The sequence below is a fragment of the Oncorhynchus gorbuscha genome, linkage group LG07 (assembly GCF_021184085.1).
Source record: "Oncorhynchus gorbuscha isolate QuinsamMale2020 ecotype Even-year linkage group LG07, OgorEven_v1.0, whole genome shotgun sequence".
Lineage (NCBI taxonomy): Eukaryota > Metazoa > Chordata > Actinopteri > Salmoniformes > Salmonidae > Oncorhynchus > Oncorhynchus gorbuscha.
In genome coordinates, this window is record NC_060179.1 from 51,062,264 (window position 1) to 51,074,292 (window position 12,029).

The following is a 12,029-nucleotide window of genomic DNA, read 5'->3' on the forward strand; positions in this document are numbered from 1 at the left end:
TTCTTTCTACGTGTCCTTGTTTTGTATGTCGTGTTCTGTATTATTTGCTTGTTGTTCCTGTATGCTCTTTTATGTTTAGATAAGAATTGTATACCTGTCATGTATACCTATACACCATTCTTGTGTGTGTTTAATAAAAATATTTGAAACGAAGAATGAAGAATGAAGGAGGCCACTGTGTTCTTGGGGACTTTCAATGCTGCAGACTTTTTTGGTACCCTTCCCCAGATCTAAAGACAGGCTACATTTGCACAGCGATTGTAAACCCTGTGCGAGCGCAGGGTCCGCAAACTTTGATCCACTCCCTTTTGGGGGTTGTGGGTCAAAAAGTTTCAAATCCACTGAGCTGAATTTGCTTTACATCTATAGGATCGGGTGCAGCGCAAACGTCAAATTCTAGGGAGAGAGGATTTCCATAAATGAATATGCAGCTCCCCAAAATATTGGTGATCAAGAATATTAACCATTTACTTTGCAGACTCACCAGCAATGGGGCATCAAGCAACAATTTATAGCATAGGCCTACTGGTCTTTTGGTATGTCGACATTTCTTGAAATTGCTCGTTTACTCATGAAGCTTTTATTTGGAATTTGTTGTTAAAATTAATTATTGCATAATCAAAATGTGTTGTTGACAAAATAATGAAAACATTGTTCTGGTAACCTCGATAAATAGACTAAGATTGTCTATTTAAATTTGTAGTTGAACAAGTCATTGCCTGTATAGATTTTATTTTACTTGACTTGAGACTTTAAAAAACTTGTGACTTGACTTGCTCTCAGAATGCATGACTAGAACTTGGATTTGACTCGACACTTTCTACATGGGACTCGACTTGATACTTGCTTGTGATTCGAATAATAGTGACTTGGTCCCACCTCTGGTGAAAAGCCACATTCATCTGGGCACATTACATGTCTTTAGTGGGTAGGAAGCAATTATTGTGGACTGGATGTCTCAACAGGTGGATTTGTTAGTGCGTTCAAAGATCCTGGGGAGTGTGATGTCATCCACTGGAATGGCTGTTGTTAGACGTAGCTCTGAGCTGTAGCTATTAAGGCGGCGGCACTTTTGAAATGATACAGACCCATTCAGAATATCAATTCAGACAAATATTATGTTTATACAAACTTGAATGTGTTCAAGACTCTATTTTACTCAAGAATCAAGATTTTATTTTAATTTTATTTTATCCCATTTTCTCCCCAAATTCATGGTATCCAATTTGTAGTTACAGTCTTGTCCCATCGATGCAACTTCCATACGGACTCTGGAAAGGCGAAGGTTGAGAGCCATGCGTCCTCCAAAAACACAACCCAGCCAAGCCACACTGCTCCTTGACACAATGCCCGCTTAACCTGGAAGCCAGCCACACCAGTGTGTCAGAGGAAACACAGTACACCTGGCGACCTTGTCAGCGTGCATTGCGCCCGGCCCGCCACAGGAGTCGCTAGTACACGATGGGACATGAACATCCCTACCGGCCAAACCCTACCCTAACCTGGGCGACGCTGGCCTGCTGCAAGACTCTTTTCCATTCAGATATGATGCACACACAAGCACGCACACACAATGAGTGCACATTGCTCCTGGGTGCTTCACAGCAGTAACCAAAGCCAACTGTGAGCCAAAGCCAACTGTGAGCTCAGGCTTTACTAGTCCAGTGAGGTGTTTGTTGGCAGAGTCTCTGTAGCAATTTTTTTGTTGTTGCTGCGTCTCTCTCTTCCTTCTCCAGTCTGACTGCCCTTTCAACATGCTTGTCTGTCCCTGATAGATGTCCCCCCTACAGGGTATGAATACAGGGTGTGTGTAGATACACTGTTCAAAAGTTTGGGGTCATAATCAAAGAAAAGCAAAGAAAATGAAAAATAACATCAAATTGAACTCTTATTAATGTTGTAAATGACTATTATAGCTGGATTTTTTACTACATACTTTTGAAACCATCACTCCTGTCTTCCAATGTCTATTCTAATGTTTATAATTTTAAAAGACTAATTGATCATTAGAAATTTTGAATTATGGCTGAAAACTGTGTCCTGATTAAAGAAGCATGGCCTTCTTTAGAGAAATTGCATCAAGAAACTGAAGATCTGAAACTCGTCACTATTCTTGTTCTGACTATTCCATCCAAGAAACTTCTGGTACAACTACATACAGCAGTGCAAACAGGCTCTAACCAGAATAGAAATGGGAGTGGGAGGCCCCCGTGCACAACTGACCAAGAAAACAAGTGCATTAGTTTGAGAAACAGATGCCTCACAAGTCCTCAACTGGCAGCTTCATTAAATAGTACACACAAAACATAGTAGTACCCGCAAAAGTCTCAATGAAGAGGTGACTCCGGGATGCTGGAGTCCGGGATGCTGGGATGCTGGATACATTAGAGTGTCTAGTTTGAGAAACAGACGCGTCACAAGTCCTCAACTTGTAGCTTCATTAAATTATACCCGCAAAACACCGTTCTCAACGTCAACAGTGAAGAGGCGACTCCGGGATACTGGCCTTCTAGGCAGAGTTGCAAAGAAAAAGCCATATCTCTGTCCAGTGTCTGTTATTTTGCCCATCTTATTATTTTATTTGTATTGGCCAGTCTGAGATATGGCTTTTCTTTGCAACTATCTTCTTTATACCACCCTACCTTGTCACAACACAACTGATTGTCTCAAACGCATTAAGCAGGAAAGAAATTCCAGAAATGAACTTTTAAGAAGACACACCTGTTTTATTGAAATGCATTCCAGCTGACTACCTCATGGAGCTGGTTGAGACAATACCAAGAGTGTGCATAGCTGTCATCAAGACAAAGGGTGGCTATTTGAAGAATCTCAAATGTAAAATATATGTTGATTTGTTTCACACTTTTTTGGATACTACATGATTTCATATCTGTTATTTTATAGTTTTAATGTCTTCACTATTATTCTACAAGAAAATAGTAAAAATGATTGACTATAACTTTTCAAATCACCCAGTATTGCTATTTGCAGCTTTAGTTCTTGGTAAATGTTGCAATTCTTCAGGCATTCCTGGACCTGTGACCTGTATTCATCCCCTTTACTATGAAGCCCTGAAATAAGATCTGGTGCAATCAATTACCTTCAGAAGCCACATAATTAGTTAAATAATGTCCACCTGTGTGCAATCTAAGTTTTACATGGTCTGTCACATGATCTCAGTATGTTTACATCTGTTCTGAAAGGCCCCAGAGTCTGAAAGGCCCCAGAGTCTGCAACAACACTAAGCAAGAGGCACCACCAAGCAAGTGGCACTATGAAGACTCTCTAAACAGGTCAAGGACAAAGTTGTGGAGAAGTATAGATCAGGGTTCGGTTATAAAAAAATATCAGAAACTTTGAACATCCCTCGGAGGACCATTAAATCCATTATTAAAAATGGAAAGAATATGGCACCACAACAAACCTGCCAAGAGAGGGCCACCCACCAAAACTCACTGAACAGGCAAGGAGGGCATTAATCAAAGAGGCTACAAAGAGACCAAAGATAACCATGACAGAGCTGCAAAGCTCCAGAGAGGAGATTGGAGTATCTGTCCATTTGACCACTTTAGTATCTGTCCATTTGACCAAAAAGCTTTAAGAAAATATAAGCCACGTTTGGTGTTTGACAAAATACATCCCACAGAGCTGGGAAGGTTTGGTCGGAAGAGTGGCCTGAAAAAAGCCTTTGTTTCAAGAAAAATATAAGCAAACACGTTTGGTGTTTGACAAAATACATGTGGGAGACTCCATATGCCTTCATAAAACATATGGAAGAAGGTACTCTGGTCAGATGAGACTAAAATTGTGCTTTTTGGCCATCAAGGAAAAATGCTATGTCTGGTGCAAACCCAACACCTCCCCTCACCCTGAGAACACCAATGCCAACAGTGAAGCATGGTGGTGGCTTGATTGATTAGGGGAATAGGAACAAGCAGTAGTGACCTAACAAGACCAGCAGAGGGAAACGAATGGGGGGGACAAGACAAGATAATAAATGACAAAACATGACACTTAGAACACCAATGCCAACAGTGAAGCATGGTGGTGGCTTTACAAAGTAGTGACTATGGGGGGTGAATAGTTATGCTCGCTCAAGTTTTCTGTTTGTTTCACAATAAAACATATTTTGCATCTTCAAAGTGGTAGGCATGTTGTGTAAATCAAAAGATACAACCCCCCCCCAAAAAAATCTATTTTAATTCCAGGTTGTAAGGCAACAAAATAGGAAAAATGCCAAGGGGGTGAATACTTTCACAAGCCACTGTATGTCATTTAATGACAGTCACTCAAGTAACCCATGTCAGTTTTTAAACGATTTAGATAGTCTAGCCAGCTATCTAAACTTGAAGAAATCATTGCCACTCTCACTTAGATTTCATAATAAGTCATGGAAAAATGTGTAGAATTGTGGAGAGCATTTGCTTTTATAACTGCAAACAATTCTCCCCTTGATTAAAATGTGTAGAATAATTCATATTTTTTGTAAAAAAAATTGTACTCTCCCCAAATTTGTGGTATCCAATTGGTAGTTACAGTCGAGAGGCGAAGGTCGAGAAACGTGCGTCTTCCAAAACACAAACGCAGCCAAGCCGCACTGCTTCTTGACACAATGCCCGCTTAACCCGGAACCCAGCCACACCACTGTGTTGGAGGAGACACCGTACACCTGGTGACCGTGTCAGCGTGCATTGCGCCCGGCCCGCCACAGGAGTCGCTAGTGTGTGATGGGACAAGAACATCACTGCCGGCCAAACCCTCTCCGAACCCGGACGACGCTGGGCCAATTGTGCGCCGCTACATGGGTCTCCCAGCTGCGGCCGGCTGTGACAGCCTGGACTCTAACCAGGATCTCTAGTACTGCGATGCAGTGCATTAAACCACTGCAACACTCGGGAAGCCAAAATGTGTAGAATTAGCTGTAAAACGGCAACAACAACAAAAATGTTATGTAAAGCAAACTTATTTATTTACCTTTTGTTAATAGAATACTTTTTCTGCTAATAGATCCCTATGTACGTATAAAATTATAGTTTTCCGTCTCGATTATGAGTTAATGTGTTAGCCTATCAACTATCAACTAGCCGCTATCTGTTTGTAGATAAGCTGAGGTGAATGAAGCTAAGGTAACCAATGTGATAATGGCTGAGGTCATTTTTCCTTGTTTTTGCTGTTCTCCAAATAACATTTTAGACCTCACTAAAACTCAGACCCTGGCTACCCCCCTGGATTTAATGTAAATCTCATTGGAGAGGAACAAGGGATGTATCCCAAATGGCACCCTATTCACTATATAATCCACTACCAGGCCCCATAGGGGTCTGGTCAAAAGTAGTGCACTATATAGGGAACGGGGTGCCATTTGGGAACAGCCAGGGTGTAGTATTAGTGTAATCTGGCTGTGGTCCCATGCTACAGCTGCAGACACTAGAATGCCCCTGAGCTTTCCCATCAGGCACTTGTTTGCAGTGTTTACCAGTTACATTAATAACTTCCCGTTGATACCATTGTGTCAGGTCTGCCATCTCCTGTTCCCCAAAGGCATGCACGCACGCATGCTGGCAGGCACACTCACACACACATTCACGCAGACAGACATGAAGACACAAATTATTTTGAATCCTTGTTGCGTGAAGCTTGTTTTAAATTGTGAAGAAGTGAGAGCCTTTTTTTTGTGTGGCTTCTCTGCAATAAGCTCTCTCCCTCAATCCTCAAATGGGCCTGATTGTTTTGCGGTCTTACAACACTTCCTATTCAAAAACGGTCAAGCCCACACTACCTGTCTGGTTCATTTTGGCTCCTCAAGCTCACTGCTGCACTTTTATGTCTGTTTTGTTTGTTTGTTATGAATGGACAGTGTTAGTCTCTTTGCCACCTGATTTACCCCGGCGGAAATAATAACCAAGGCAAAAAACAACTACTGATTGTGATTATTTCCAGTGTAGAATCCCACAGTTTTATGGATGTGCTGACGATTATTGATTGGTACTTTTGTGTGGAGTTTAACAGCGCATCCGAAGATAATAATCTTTGTTAATGGGAGCATTAATAAATGTATAAGTGGTTTTGATCTGCTTTGTTGGCATGCTTTTCTCCCAGAAACTAGGTGGGGAACATTAGAAAGAGAAGCTTTGCCGCGTGTGCTTATGACGGAGCCTATTTGAACGTGACACACCTACCAAATAAAAGCTTTTATCAAGCCTTTCTCTCTTTCTCTACCTGCTTTTGAAGCAGAGCCGTCAACAAGGAGGTGTGAACAGGCTTTGAATAAGTGTGAGATGAGATCATATTTTTTTTTCTCTCCAAATGTTTTCTTTGAAGGTTCGTTTTTGTTCCAGAATGAATTGATCATAGGTTACGTAACGTTATTTTAAGTTGACAAGCAGCACTTGATGTAATTACCCTCTGATAAAAAGACCAGAATTAAGTTTACATGAACAAATAGAAGCCAAGTTGATTATTTGTTCATGCCAATGTATTTCTGTGTGTTTTAGGGTGTAGGGGTGGACCCCCACACATAGCCCTGGCCCTTCCCCCAGACTCCAAACTGGCCAAGGAGGAGGACATTACATTTAAGTCATTTAGCAGACGCTCTTATCCAGAGCGACTTACAAATTGGTGCATTCACCTTATGACATCCAGTGGAACAGCCACTTTACAATAGTGCATCTAAATATTTTAAGGGGGGGGGGGGTGAGAAGGATTACTTTATCCTATCCTAGGTATTCCTTAAAGAGGTGGGGTTTCAGGTGTCTCCGGAAGGTGGTGATTGACTCCGCTGTCCTGGCGTCGTGAGGGAGTTTGTTCCACCATTGGGGAGCCAGAGCAGCGAACAGTTTTGACTGGGCTGAGCGGGAACTGTACTTCCTCAGTGGTAGGGAGGCGAGCAGGCCAGAGGTGGATGAACGCAGTGCCCTTATTTGGGTGTAGGGCCTGATCAGAGCCTGGAGGTACTGAGGTGCCGTTCCCCTCACAGCTCCGTAGGCAAGCACCATGGTCTTGTAGCGGATGCGAGCTTCAACTGGAAGCCAGTGGAGAGAGCGGAGGAGCGGGGTGACGTGAGAGAACTTGGGAAGGTTGAACACTAGACGGGCTGCGGCGTTCTGGATGAGTTGTAGGGGTTTAATGGCACAGGCAGGGAGCCCAGCCAACAGCGAGTTGCAGTAATCCAGACGGGAGATGACAAGTGCCTGGATTAGGACCTGCGCCGCTTCCTGTGTGAGGCAGGGTCGTACTCTGCGGATGTTGTAGAGCATGAACCTACAGGAACGGGCCACCGCCTTGATGTTAGTTGAGAACGACAGGGTGTTGTCCAGGATCACGCCAAGGTTCTTAGCGCTCTGGGAGGAGGACACAATGGAGTTGTCAACCGTGATGGCGAGATCATGGAACGGGCAGTCGTTCCCCGGGAGGAAGAGCAGCTCCGTCTTGCCGAAGTTCAGCTTGATATTCAGCCTGATATGTCTGCCAGACATGCAGAGATGCGATTCGCCACCTGGTCATCAGAAGGGGGAAAGGAGAAGATTAATTGTGTGTCGTCTGCATAGCAATGATAGGAGAGACCATGTGAGGTTATGACAGAGCCAAGTGACTTGGTGTATAGCGAGAATAGGAGAGGGCCTAGAACAGAGCCCTGGGGGACACCAGTGGTGAGAGCGCGTGGTGAGGAGACAGATTCTCGTCACGCCACCTCGTAGGAGCGACCTGTCAGGTAGGACGCAATCCAAGCGTGGCCCGCGCCGGAGATGCCCAACTCGGAGAGGGTGGAGAGGAGGATCTGATGGTTCACAGTATCGAAGGCAGCCGATAGGTCTAGAAGGATGAGAGCAGAGGAGAGAGAGTTAGCTTTAGCGGTGCGGAGCGCCTCCGTGATACAGAGAAGAGCAGTCTCAGTTGAATGACTAGTCTTGAAACCTGACTGATTTGGATCAAGAAGGTCATTCTGAGAGAGATAGCGGGAGAGCTGACCAAGGACGGCACGTTCAAGAGTTTTGGAGAGAAAAGAAAGAAGGGATACTGGTCTGTAGTTGTTGACATCGACCCCCTGTTCCCAGCCTCAGATGAGATGACCATCAGGATAGGTAGAGCAGGACCACTCTCAGGCAAGCTTCCCTTCAGATACCCACATCATCATCAGCAACTTCCCCACTCAACTCAAAAAACATTCAAAACCACCCACCATGAGTCTCATTTCTCTTATGGCTTGCTTTTGGATATTAATAATAATAATAATATATTATATATTTCTCTCTCTCTCTCTCTCTCTCTCTCTCTCTCTCTCTCTCTCTCTCTCTCTCTCTCTCTCTCTCTCTCTCTCTCTCTCTCTCTCTCTCTCTCTCTCCAATTCAAATGGCTTGATTGGCATGGGAAACATATAGTATATTCGGAAGGTTTTCAGACCCCTTGACTTTTTCCACATTTTGTTATGTTATAGCCGTATTCTAAAATGAATGGGGGAAAACAAATCCTCATCAATCTACACGCAAAACCCCATCATGACAAATCAAAAACATTTTTTTTGATTTTTTTTTGCTATAGTATTCAAAATTAAAAACAGAAATATTACATTTACATTGGTGTTCAGGTCCTTTACTCAGTACTCTGTTGAAGCACCTTTGGCAGCGATTACAGCCTTCAGTCTTCTTGGATATGATGCTACAACCTGGGCAAACCTTTCAAACCCATAAGAAGGGAAGAAATTCCATAAATTAACTTTTAACAAGGCACACCTGTTAATTGAAATGCACTCCATGTAATTACCTCATGAAGCTGGTTGAGAGAATGACAAGAGTGTGCAATGCTGTCATCAAGGCAAAGGGTGGCTATTTGAAGAATCTCAAAAATAAAACATATTTTGATTTGTTTAACATTTATTTGGTTACCACATGATTCCATATGTGTTATTTCATAGATGTGATGTCTTCACTATTATTCTACAATGTAGAACATAATAAAAATTAAGAAAAACCCATGAATGAGTAGATGTTCTAAAACTTTTTACCGGTAGTGTATTTAAATAAGGTATTTCAGGATATACATTTTTTTGAGACATTGAGACATTTCAAATGCCATATTATAGCTCTTTCTTTCTTTCTTTCTTTCTTCCTCACTCTCATCTTACCAATAAATATCTATACTGGCCTGGGTTGCTTTAAAACGGGCATTCTGCTCGCAATCGTTTCACCTGTGTTCTTTTGTGTTTCATGTTTTCCTTCTAGTTTGATATTTTTTATTTTCTTTTGAAACATAAAAGCATACGCTCGTCGAAGACATGGGAAAGGTTACTCATCTCAGAGCCACAGAGCTCTATTGCACTCTTAGCTTTAATGGACAATTTCCAATTTCATAGTGAGTTTGTTTAAACGTATATGGAAAACAGGTTTATTCAGACCGTGACAATATGATAACGGAATAGAAAATTGGATACCTTTAGCGTGCCCATCGCTTTCGGCTTTGGTTTTATTCAATGTTCTGGATGCTAATTGTTGGAATAATAATGAAGCCCACAGTAATTAGGAACTTGATCCATGCACATGGAGTCCAGCTTGGTTAATTAACTGAGCCAAACTAGTGGAAAGATTGAATTTAGACTACAGGCAATAAACCTTCATAAAGTATTCACACCCCTTGACTTTTTCCACATTTTATTGTGTTACAGCCTGAATTTAAAATGGATTACATTTAGTTTTTTTTGTCACGAGCCCCATGTCAAAGTGGAATTATATTTTTGGGGAAATTTGTACAAATGAATAAAAGAGCAACATATTAATAATAATAAATAAAAAGCTGAAATGTCTTGAGTCATAAGTATTCCTGCCCTTTGTTATGGCAAGCCTAAATAAGTTCACAAGTACAAATGTGTTTAACAAGCTGCACGGACTCACTCTGTGTGCAATAATAGTGTTTAACATGATTCTTTAGTGTACATGCAATTATCTGTAAGGTCCCTCAGTCGAGCAGTACATTTCAAACACAGATCCAACCACAAAGACCAGAGAGGTTTTTCAATGCATCGCAAAGAAAGGCACCTATCGGTAGATGGGTCAAATAAAAAAAAAGCAGACATGGAATATCCCTTTGAGCATGGTGAAGTTATTAGTTACACTTGGGATGGTGTATCAATACACCCAGTCACTACAAAGATACACTGCTCAGGGATTTCCCCATGTGGCCAATGGTGACTTTAAGACAGTTACAGAGTTTAATGGATGTGATAGGAGAAAACTGAGGATGGATCAATAACATTGTAGTTACTTCACAATACTAACCTAATTGACAGAGTGAAAAGAAGGATGCCTGTACAGAATAAAAAATATTCCAAAACATGTATGCTGTTTACAACAAAGCACTAAAGTAATACTGCAAGAAATGTAGCAAAGCAATTCACTTTTTGTCCTGAATAAAAAGTGTTACGTTTGACCAATTCAACACATTACTGACTGCCACTCTCCATATTTTCAAGCATAGTGGTGGCTGCATCATGTTATGTGTATGCTTGTAATCGTTAAGGACCAGGAAGTTTTTCAGGATAAAAAAATTAATGAAATGGAGCTAAGCAAAGGCAAAATCTTAAGAGGAAAACCTGGTTCAGTCTGCTTTCCACCAGACACTGGGAGATTAATTCACTTTTCAGCAGGACAATAACCTAAAACAATTGAATACATTCTGAATTTAGGCCATAACACAACAAAATGTGCAATATTTTGAATGCTTTCTGAAGGCACTGTAAGTGACTAATTTACTGTGACACCACCCCACCGTACTGTCACAATGACCCACTCCAGTCATGCATCCCCTGATGATGTCCTGCTCCAGCCATGTGTCTACTAATGATATCCTGCAGTTATTTGCCCAGTCGGGTTGAAGTCACTTGGGGGGGGGGGGGGGGTCTTTAAGTCGGGATAACAGAAAAAAGGATATATCGCTCCCCTCATTAAGTAACAAACACTCAACCCCTCTGATCTCTCTCTGACGAACTCTTTCGTTATCTCTCTCAGGAAGATCTTCTTTCCCCTAACCAGTCAGGCTTCAAAACGGGTCACTCAACTGAGACTGCATTCATCTGTGTCACAGATGGTCTCCGCTCTGCCAAAGCTGATTCTCTCTCTCCTCTGTTTTCATACTTCTAGATCTATCCGCTGCCTTTGACTTCGTGAACCGTCAGATCCTCGTCTCCACCTCTTAGGGTTGGGCTTCTCAGGCTCTGCACACTCGTGTATTGCATCATACATGGCAGGTCGCTCCTACCAGGCGGTGTGCCCCGATCTGTGCCCCGCTGTTCATCAAATACTGCCTCGGCAATATGAAAACACACACACAGACACTCAAACACTGTATACCAGTAGAGCCTGCGGGGAGGGGTAGGGGCTCCCTGATGGTCTGAGGGCACCTACCTAAATAGAGCTGGACACACAGTGGTGGCCAGACAGCCTGTGAAAGGTCATGTGTCAGGTGACTGCACTAAACTAGGCTGCAGGAACAGGTGGTGGAGAAACAGGCCAGAGGTGGCACAGCTATGCCAACTTCTCAGCACTGAGAAACTAGATGCAAGGTGGCACCTATGATTCGCAAAGAACAAACGGGGAAGGGAGTGTGCATGTTTGCGAGTGACTGCACATACAGTATTGTTCCCCCAAAAAATGGCAGGTGTGAAAAAATGCTGTAAAGTAAGAATGCTTTCTAAAATAGAAATGTTAATGGTTTATATTTATCAATTAACAAAATGCAAAGGGAGTGAACAGAAGAAAAATCTACATCAAATCAATATTTGGTGTGACCACTCTTTGCCTTCAAAACACCATCAATTCTTCTAGGTACACTTGCACAGAGTTTTTGAAGGAACTCGGCTGGAAGGTTGGCCCAAACATCTTGGAGAACTAACCACAGTTATTCTGTGGATTTAGGCAGTCTCAGGTGCTTCTCTCTCTCAGACAGACTTGGTGATGTTGAGATCAGGGTTCTGTGGGGGCCATACCATCATGTTCAGGACTCCTTGTTCTTCTTTACACTGAAGATCATTCTTAATGATC

At 42.3% G+C, this 12,029-nt stretch overlaps 1 protein-coding gene across 1 annotated transcript in view; it reads left to right on the forward strand.

Annotated features, from left to right (window-relative positions):
• LOC124039981 (zinc transporter ZIP11-like) overlaps positions 1-12,029 on the forward strand; it is a 153,249-nt gene that overhangs the window by 65,067 nt on the left and 76,153 nt on the right. Inside the window, 2 exon segments of the mRNA XM_046356622.1 lie at positions 6,502-6,565; positions 8,042-8,102. Of these exon segments, the coding sequence (XP_046212578.1) occupies positions 6,502-6,565; positions 8,042-8,102 (125 nt within the window).